At 51.8% G+C, this 9,574-nt stretch overlaps 4 protein-coding genes across 4 annotated transcripts; 1 reads left to right on the top strand and 3 right to left on the bottom strand.

The window, feature by feature from the left end:
• Nucleotides 1–269: 269 nt before the first annotated feature.
• Nucleotides 270–1,626, bottom strand: Z517_07269 (uncharacterized protein; the record flags this gene model as incomplete). The annotated part of the gene is made up of 3 exons (XM_013429007.1): nt 270–800; nt 851–1,283; nt 1,367–1,626. 3 exons carry the CDS (start codon nt 1,624–1,626, stop codon nt 270–272), a joined length of 1,224 nt encoding a protein of 407 aa, XP_013284461.1.
• A 1,055-nt stretch (nt 1,627–2,681) lies between these two features.
• Nucleotides 2,682–3,590, bottom strand: Z517_07268 (uncharacterized protein; the record flags this gene model as incomplete). The annotated part of the gene is made up of 1 exon (XM_013429006.1): nt 2,682–3,590. One exon carries the CDS (start codon nt 3,588–3,590, stop codon nt 2,682–2,684), a length of 909 nt encoding a protein of 302 aa, XP_013284460.1.
• Nucleotides 3,591–5,329: 1,739 nt separating this feature from the next.
• On the top strand, nt 5,330–7,321 carry Z517_07267 (uncharacterized protein; the record flags this gene model as incomplete). Its single annotated transcript, XM_013429005.1, has 1 exon — nt 5,330–7,321. The coding sequence occupies one exon, from the start codon at nt 5,330–5,332 to the stop codon at nt 7,319–7,321; it is 1,992 nt and encodes a 663-aa protein (XP_013284459.1).
• A 1,273-nt stretch (nt 7,322–8,594) lies between these two features.
• Z517_07266 (uncharacterized protein) lies at nt 8,595–9,476 on the bottom strand (the record flags this gene model as incomplete). The annotated part of the gene is made up of 2 exons (XM_013429004.1): nt 8,595–9,303; nt 9,463–9,476. The coding sequence occupies 2 exons, from the start codon at nt 9,474–9,476 to the stop codon at nt 8,595–8,597; spliced, it is 723 nt and encodes a 240-aa protein (XP_013284458.1).
• Nucleotides 9,477–9,574: the final 98 nt, after the last annotated feature.

Genomic DNA, 9,574 nt, shown 5'->3' with positions numbered 1-9,574 from the left:
GATCAACAGGGGCGCTTGGCTGTTGTCGATCCTGTCCCTGGACCAGCGCACGTCACTATTCAAGCTCACTTGGTTCTAAATGCTTCGAATCCAGTGGGTATTTTCAATCCAGACTGGACCGATACAGTCATGTGGCATTAATCCAGACCAGATAGTATGGCCTACATGGCGCCGTTGGGTCTCAGGTACTTTTAAACATCCGGGGGCTCTCAGCTCAGACTTTCCTGCAAACAGTGATGAATGGTGAAAACACACCTATGGGAAATTACTCAAAATCGACCCTCGATACCGTGGGAGACGCATGACTTACCGCTCAAGAACAATGTTCCGGTCTGGGCATCGTGGATCACAGTCGTCGTGCCAGGCAACTCCTCCCCCTCCGCGTCCTCGATGATTTTTGTCAGCTCATACTCATACTTGTCCTGGATCTCTCTGTTCAACCTCCGAATTCGCCATGCAGTAGCCGGAGGGCTTTTGAGATTGAGTGGATCGTCGAACCCAGCCAACATTTTGAGCGATTTAGGCAGAGTCGCGGCAAAGATATCTCCATTGGCATCCTCAGAGAGGTTGTCAATGGGATAATCAAGGTCGATCTTGTGCACCTTGACCACAGAACCGTCTGCATTTGGTTTGAAAACGGTGATGCCCCCGACAGCCGCGCTGGGCACATAGAGAAGACCATCGCTCCCGAGATGGAGTCCATTGGGGAATTTGAACCCAGAGGCGACCTTTTTGCAAACACCGGCTGCGCTGCAGTATGAGACGTCCCCTGTGCCAATAAAGGAAGATAGATGATGTTGCTTTGCGCAGAGTTAGTGAGTGAAACCGTGCCTTTGAGAGGCTCTCTTACCAAGCCAACCTTGTGAGGGCCGTGATCATTCGTGAAGAAGAAACCGCCATCTTTTGTCAAAGCGACATTGTTGGGAGTCGCAATCTGGGAGTTAGCATACGTCTTGCCATGCTTCATGCTAGCAGAACGCGGTGCGGTGGCGAAGACCTCGATGGTTGAGTTGCCCCCAACGACCGCATTGTCGAGCAGTTCTCCCGTTTCTGAATCAACAGAGGGACTCGCGTTGATCAACCACAACTGAACGATGGATTCATCTGCAGACGTGGTGCCGGTCATGCCGACGACATGAATACGACCGTCGCCGTGCACACCGGAGAAACCCTGCGTCTTGAGAACACGGTAAGTGTAGCCCCCTGAGCTGGTCGGGCTATCGATGTCCATGGCGACGATATGGTCCTGCAACGCTCGGCCGGAGGCATTGAGACGATGAATACTGTTATCATTCTTAACAATTTTGCCCGCCCCCAATATCAAGTCAAAAAGCACGTTCTTCAACGGGTCAGCTTGTCCACATACTTTGGCATCCACTCCTTTCTCGCCAGCGAATCCGAGCATGCCAGATACAGTGTTCTGGATCCCCGATCCAGCCACATATCCTCACAGGCCTGAAGGTTTGGGTCGCCGCTTATTCGGCGGCATTGGTATGGGAAGTCTGTGACCGGTTGCACCGTGCGACCCAACCCCACGGCGTTGAAGAGGACCTCTCGAAGAAACAGCTGCCAAAAGACGGCGCAGAAGCCGAGCAAGACGGCGACAAGGGGGAGTTTGTTGGCCATTTTCTTTCCGTGGCTTTTTTTTCTGGTTGAATGCTCGGATCTACAGTACAAGAGAGTTTGTCCGTCCACACTCGACAAAAGTCCCAATTTACGTAGTAGTGGTAGTAGTAGTGGTAGTAGAAGTAGTAACTTTCCAGTGTTTTGTCTCCGGTGTACTTCTGGTAGAAATTGTCACCTGTAAAGAAATGGTACTACTTAAAAGCCAAACTATCATGCAAGCTCTACCTCGTACTCGTCCGAGTATATCGTAATAGTTCGTTCCGGATAGAGTGCCATCCGGCAATCCATTCCCCACAGCCGAACCCCCTCCTCTTGGTATTTCGGTGGCTTGTTCTGCAGTCTTTGCCCTCTTCCTCGGCCGCCTTGGCCCATGAGGCAGACTTCTACACCTCACCTGAGGTAGCCAAGTAGCTCACCAGCCCAGCAGGAGACAGCGGGTATATCACTCAAGCCCCGACGAGCCAGCTGAGCGAGCGAGCGAGGGAGAGCCGGGATTTTTGGTGGAGTGGAGCACGCGCACGATTATCCCGCACTTTTTCTTCCGCTCGAAACATCCATCCATCCCCGATCATCTCTACCCCACGCAAACTGAAACAGGTGGATATCGATAAGCCTCTGGTTTCGAAGGGGAACTTCTTCCGAAGGATGCCGCTGAACCACGGTTAATTTGATAGGAAAAAAGCGAGGCTGACTTTACAATGAGCTGACAGGGCCTAGCCATCAGGATATTCCTGCGTCTGGGATGATGCGAGCGCAGGTCCGGGAAGTTTCATCCCATCTTCGGACTGCTCCAGGTGAGGCAGACACATTGGCCATATAGGGACTGCACCATACTACTGAGTCCTAGTGTATGTGCCCCGATTTCAGGAGATATCATGGTCAACAATATGCACTTGAAGGAAATACAGTGTATTCGATATCATTTATGGGTATGGATAGTGAAACTCATGTTGTCATGGAACTAGTAAGGCTTGAGTGAGGTCATTGACCACCCTGGTCTCCGCGACTCTCGTTTTCTCTGCCTGCAGTCAAGCAAGAGGTTGTGTCTCCTGCCCTCACTGCAAATACTCATCCCCAGCCTCTTTAGCCATGACATCAAACAGAGGCTTCGCGCTGAACCAACCAGCTCGAGGCGTGCCCACGGACTTGTATGTGAACGCAGCATCCTCGTCATCGATCTGAACGGTTGTTCCACCACGACCAGCTGCAGCCGCATCAGCCATTAGTTGGGCATGGCAACACTTCTCCAGCGAGCAGAACCAGAATATGGTGGCCTCGATCGTCTGTCCGACTGTCAAAAGACCGTGGTTCTGCAACAAGCAAGCCTTCTTGTTTCCGATCGCGCGGGCAATGTTCTCGCCTTCTTCCTTGGCCAGGACCACACCCTTGAATGAATTGTACACGGCAAGGTCATTGTAGAACGCACAGCTGTCCTGTGTGATGATGTCGATCGGTCGACCGAGGGCACAGAAGGCGCGGCCATAGATACTGTGTGAGTGGGCGGCGCAGTTGACGTCTGGTCGGGCCTTGTGGACGGCTGCGTGAATCATGTATGCGGCTTGGTTGAGCAATCTGTTCGGGCCTCCATCAATGACTTTCCCATCATGGTCGACGAGGATGAGGTCAGATCTCTTGATCTCTGAGAAGGCCAAACCGAACGGGTTCACCCAGAAGGTAGTGGGATCGACGGGATCTCTCAAAGTAATGTGGCCTGCGACACCTTCATCGAACCCAAACTTTCCGAAAAGACGGAAAGCGAGTGCCAGACGACCCTTGAGATATTCTCTCTCCTCATATTTATCGGTGAAGCGTGGCGGAGAAGGGAATTTCTGCATCTGAACTTCGGCATTGCCTTGCTTCAACTTGGGCTCGTTGGGTGCAGTTCCCGCGGGCTGAGCATCCGCTGTGTCGAAGCCGGGAGCGGGGACATTGGTCTCGGTGTATGTTGCAGTAGGAGGGGCCATGGTGGATGAGATGTGTCTTGGTGCGCAAGTATGGGTACAGTGGTAGAGGATCGAAGATGTGGTAGAGCCACGAGATGATTTAGTGATTTAGTGATTTAGTGATGGAGCGATGGAGTGATAGAAAGAGTGATGAGAGGCCAACAGGAAGAGACTCGGGCTGATATACTGCGGATTCACTGTGAAAGTGAAGTAAGACTGGGAAAGTCAAACGTGGGGAAGTGCCGACGGGGTTCATGATCAGAGGCAAAATGTCCCAAACAGATACCAGAGGTCTACGAATCTGCGATTACGCCTCGGACTTGTGAGCTATCTCCACAGCCAGGCTCAAGGGTTTGAACCACGTCTGACTTCCTCGAATCATTTGCGACGCCCTTCGTCCTCTTGCTGGACCTGGCTGCGGGGATCCATTGATCTCGCCATCCTCATCGATTCAGCCCCCCTTCGATTGGCTCGCCGGACAACAGGCCGAGTCTAGCAAAAACAGGGCTGAGCGAATAATAAACACAGCGAATATCAGCTCCACGACGGCCCTGCGAGACTAGATATCCTCTGCTTCGCTGGGTGACCCGATGAGCCGACGGAAAGTGCGGCTTTTCAAGGCTTGAATCGGCATCCTCGAGAATCCATCAACTTGCACGAAAACCTCGAAAGGAACAAGTGGTGAGTAATGTTGTAGTAGTTACGCCATCAACCGAGGCATGAACTATCTTCATGGTGGTGCAACCATCTCCAACCACTTTTGCCTTTGTTTAACCGAAGGTGTCAAGCCTTGGGATCCTCATCAACGTTGAGACGAATCCCTCCCTGTACACGGCCGGCCAAACCACAACACGCCACGAATCACCACGCTTAAGCGCGCAATCTCGAGCATGCTCCGAAATCGGTCGTCGATAAATCTGGGAATGCTCAGTGGAAAGTAGGCACCGTGCTTGGTGCTTAGCCAAGATGGTAGAGGTATTACATTGTATTCGGAGGCAGAGACAAATTGGCGATACGGGCTTGCAATATGTCGTCTTGAAAGTCAGAAGCTGGCACACCTCGGACAGAGTTCAGTTTCACGGTGCGACCACGATCAGCTCACAAGAGCCATATTGACAGTGTGATGCAATCAGTGCGTTTCCTCAACAATACCTGCTCTTTCTTTCCAACTGTATCCCGCTCTGCAGCACTCAATAATACCGTCAAAAGAATTAGAGGTTCGAAAGGGGAGACTGTTAGTATCATGCATGCTTAGCGAATCAGGTTAGGGACAAATGCCATTCAAGAGTGGGAATGCTTGGTTCAGGGTACGCGACAATCGTGACCGTGGCATATACGTGTCTCAGATTGGGCATTACCCTTTTGATAATGTCGATGTCGGTCCTTTGGAAGGCGTTACGCTGTGGCAATATATGGACAGTTGAGGAAAAAGGGATACAATAACTAATATCGAATACAATGGAACGAGTTTCTGGCTGCGGATAAGTTTTGGTGAGTTGCAATCCCCCTATTGTACTAAAGAGGTTAGCGGATCCTCCACTGCAGGGTCCAATCGCCGCAGCTGTTTAGCGAGTCCCGTAGAAATTTTGTATCGCCGCATGGAATCAGGTTCATTCATTGCCTTTCTACCTCGTATACCTTCTCCATTACCAACAATCTACCTGCATTCCTTCTTTCCCCCCTCTTTTCCCCTTACTTCTTGTGGAGGATTGCCGTTATCGTTTTCCCAGTTCCACTTTACCCTCACATTCTCTGCCATCATGTATGGCGCGGCGAGGCATGGGCGACATGTTCTGAGAGCAATTCGGACCCTACCATCCCTCTCGATATCCTCCGCGCGGACACAGTTTGTTCCTCCTATCTCGAGCACTATATCCGGTAGATCCCTCGGTGTCAGACATTTCTCCTGGGCATTCCCCCGCCGACAACAGGCCCTCGCTGAAGACCATGCACGTGCGGAAGATTTTGGCGCAGAGGATATATCGGAGGTCAATCGAGAATTCACAAAATTTTCAGAGCTTGGAGATTCAGGCGTCATTGATAGGAGAATCATTGACACCCTGGTCAACAAGATGAATATCCACACAATGACGGAAGTCCAGAGAATGACCATCAACGAGTGTCTAGATGGCACAGATGTCATTGCCCAAGCTCGAACCGGCACCGGCAAGACCTTGGCGTTCCTGATGCCCATTGTGCAACGTATGCTTCGGGATCCTGAGTTTGGCCGTCGACAACCGTCAATCGGAGACACCAGGGCCCTGATTATCTCCCCCACCCGCGAGTTGGCCGAGCAGATTGGAGAGGAGGCAAAGAAGATCGTCCGAGGCACTGGCGTCCAGGTGCAATTGGCCGTCGGTGGTACCCAGAAACAATATCATCTTAAGCTTATGCAGCGATCGGGTTGCCATATTCTTGTTGGTACACCGGGAAGAGTCAAGGATCTCTTGTCCGACCCCTATAACGGACTCAACCTGGAAAACATTCAAACCTTTGTGTTAGATGAGGCCGATCGACTTCTCGATATTGGATTTGCCGAAGAAATCAGAGAGATCCAGAGTTTCATGCCTAAACACACGCGCCAACATCGTCAGACGCTCATGTTCTCTGCCACCATGCCCCGATCCGTGGTTGGCCTGGTGAGAGAGACCATGAAGCCAGACTTCAAATTCGTCAGGACTGTTGACCCTGAGGACGCTGCCACACACGAGTCCGTACCACAACACATTGTCTTTCTGCCAGGCCTGCAGAATCAGATACCAGCATTAACTGAGATCGCATGGAACGCTATGGAGGCTCATAGGAGAGACCCAGAAAACAACATGCCTTTCAAAGCAATTGCTTTCTTCAGGTCGTTGAATGAGGTCAAAATTGCATACGAAACCATGAAAAATCTGCGCGACCCATCAACCAAAGGAGGCATGTTTGCTCCTCACCCCCTCGCCCCCTGCAAGATCATCGAAATGTCCTCCCAATTAGATCAGCGGCAACGAAGTGCAAACTCGCAAGCATTCCGGAATGCCGACTGCGCACTGATGATCTCGTCCGATGTCACTGCTCGGGGGATGGACTTCCCCAACGTGTCGCATGTCATCCAAGTGGGCGCACCTCATAGAAGAGAAGACTATGTCCACCGCCTGGGCCGAACTGGCCGTGCTGGCAAGCCGGGCCAAGGATGGCTGCTCCTGCAAAATGATGAGCGGAACGATTATAGACAGCTAGCCAACAGCATCCACGCCCACAATATCTACGAAGATACGAGCCTGGACACGGCCAAATTGGACATGACTCAACCCACGCAACTTTCACCACAAACTGCCAAGATCATGCAGATGGTGGAGGCTGGCGTCAGGCAAGTTTCCAGGCTTGATAAGGCAAAGGCATACCAGAGCTTGTTGTCTGTGCTCAACCAGTCTGGAAATTCCTCGAGACAAGAGATTGTCAACCAAGTGAACGAACTTGCGACGTACGGATGGGGCCTTGACTCGCCGCCTTCTGTGACCAGAAGCTGGGCTGACAAGATAGGATATGGTGGTGTCCAAGGCCTTACGTTCCGAGAGGAAAGCGGACATGGCCCTGGATTTAGTTCTGGTCCGAGATCGCGGCCTGGAGGTCGTCGCGACAGGTATGACGAACGCGATCCATTCGGACAAGGTGCCTCCGGCGCTGGCAGGGGCACGTTCGGTCAGGATAACTCATCATTCAACGACCGTGGTCGTGGCAGATTTGGTGGTGAACGAAGGTTCCGGTGAAAGATCTCTCGGGCTGTAGCCGACAGACTTATGTCCCTGGAGGCACTGTTGAGGCAGTGAGTGTCTGACGCCTATCAACCCCGGTTTTGCCGGTCGAAAGAAGCCCATCTGAGAATGGACCACTTTGTCTAAGAGTTTGTGCCATGTCTAGCTACGCCATGACCGATGATGGAACTGCGAAAAGCGGCGACTTTCAAGCACCTGCCCAGCCCCAATTCTTACGAAGCTCAGAACAGACCACCAGTTATTCATTTCACGTGTGTTAATCATCAACAATTGCATGGATATGGCGTTCTAGTGGCCTTGAAAAGGTGGTGTTTGGGTTATGGGATGAGAGGAGACAAACAACCTTGATCGGATTTCATGACTACGATCGCGCATCTCGATTGCCTGCAACATACTTGAAAGAACTCACCTCCCGATAGCGAACTTGTTAAAGTGACCACTCATACGAATATCCATTCTGACCCAATCTCACGATCTGGCAAACAGAAACTTCGCAGGCAGTACAGCGCTCTCGTGGACCTCCGGCTTTTACACTTTTTACTGAATATACACGGCATGCACGGCTGAGATTTTCTTGTACATGTACATAGACTGATGGATACCCCCTCATTTCCTCTTTTCTTCTTTGCAGTGTGTATCATTACGCGTGTTTTTGACTTGTCGGCCGTGTCGCTTTTCTCGTTCGTCGTGGTGGTGGTGGTGCAATCCGGGACCAGCGAACGAGATGGATTGAGGGAGAGAGACATTAAAGAAAGAGGGAGAGGGATTCTGCCGACGAATGGAAAAAGCACCACCTTCAACCAAACCGAACTAACCAACCGAAGAAAACGTGGAAAAGCGAGGGAGTTGCATGGGATTTGTGCAAATATCAGTCACGAAAAATGATAGAGAAATGGAAAGGAAAGGAGCAGGGAGTGCAAAAGGAAAGGAAATCTCCTCTTCGCAACACTACATTGTAGAAAAGAAATGAAATGAAAAAGGCAACTGAAAATGTCTGACTTGGCTTTTACTTGATTCTGTCTGTGGTTCTGGCCTGACCTGATCAGTCTCAGCAAGACCATCCGTCTTTGCTGCTATCTTTTTTTTTTTTTTGTACTTTGTACAAATGTCCATTTCTGGGCTCTGGCGAGCTCAATGATCCAGCTCCGCCGTACCTCCCTATCACCCTCGCCGTATGAGGCATAGTGGAGAAGAAGAGGCTGGAAGGGAAACTAAGTTGAGTAACGGTGCACGTGCTCATATGTGTGAGGAGGTCCTAGTTCCCGTTCTAGTGTGAACTGCGCCACTGCTGCAACTCCTGCTCGCTGATCTCGCGCAGCTCGTTGACGTTGGCCACTTCGCCCGTGACGGCGCCCTTGACCATCTCGACGCCCCTGCCGAGCATGGTCCCCTTGGGGAGCGCGTACGTCGCCGTGAGGGCCTTGACCTTGATGATGCCGATGCGGGGGTCGTTTTCGCTGCCGTCGTGCTGGCCGTCGCCCAGGTCGCCGATCCAGGTCTTTAGCGTGGGTGTGTAGTACTTCTTCACAGTGGCGCGGTCCGTGATGATGCTGGCCGTGCCGGAGATCGAGGCCCAGCTGCCGGATGAATTCAGGAAGGACATGTTGACGTGCTCGTCCGACGAGAGGTCCGATGTCTTGCCGGACTCGGTGTTTGTGTGGAAGAGGAGATCGACTCCGCCGGATTCCTGTCCCATGGTCCCATGGTGGTCAGTAATATGCTTTTGCTTCTCTTCTGCGTTCAATCTTTCATCCGCTCGCGCTGGATTCATGGGGAGGGTGTCCAGAGGAAGGCTGGTGGCGAGGATCTCGGACATGTGACACACCTGAGCTGCGAGGGCCATGCACCTCGAGACTAACAGGCCAGAGTCCGCAATGCGCGTGGTCATCATGCCAAACTTGGAAGATCTGACAAAGTCGTTGAGGGCATCGATCTTCTCCTCGAGGCCTGGCTCGTCTTTGTTCTTGGCCGTGTACCTGTGTTTTGCCCGGGAGATGAGTCAGTTCTTTGCCTCGCCTCTTGAAAACGTCAAGTGGTCATGATGAAGGGAATGAGGGAGGAGGATGGAGGATCCTTCAGTCGCCCACTGAGCTGAGCTGAGCTGTGGAGCAGGAGAGGAGTGGGCAGGGACATACGGATCGGCAGCCATGTTGTATGGAAGGATGCGGTCGTTGATGTTGGTAAGTCAAAGTTGGAGGTCTGAGGGGATCTGAGAATGAATCGTGAGTAAACAGAAAATGAAGTAAC

This window comes from Fonsecaea pedrosoi, assembly GCF_000835455.1.
Source record: "Fonsecaea pedrosoi CBS 271.37 unplaced genomic scaffold supercont1.4, whole genome shotgun sequence".
Taxonomy (NCBI): domain Eukaryota; kingdom Fungi; phylum Ascomycota; class Eurotiomycetes; order Chaetothyriales; family Herpotrichiellaceae; genus Fonsecaea; species Fonsecaea pedrosoi.
The sequence above is the reverse complement of the archived record's forward strand: the minus strand, read 5'-3'. Positions and strand labels throughout refer to the sequence as shown.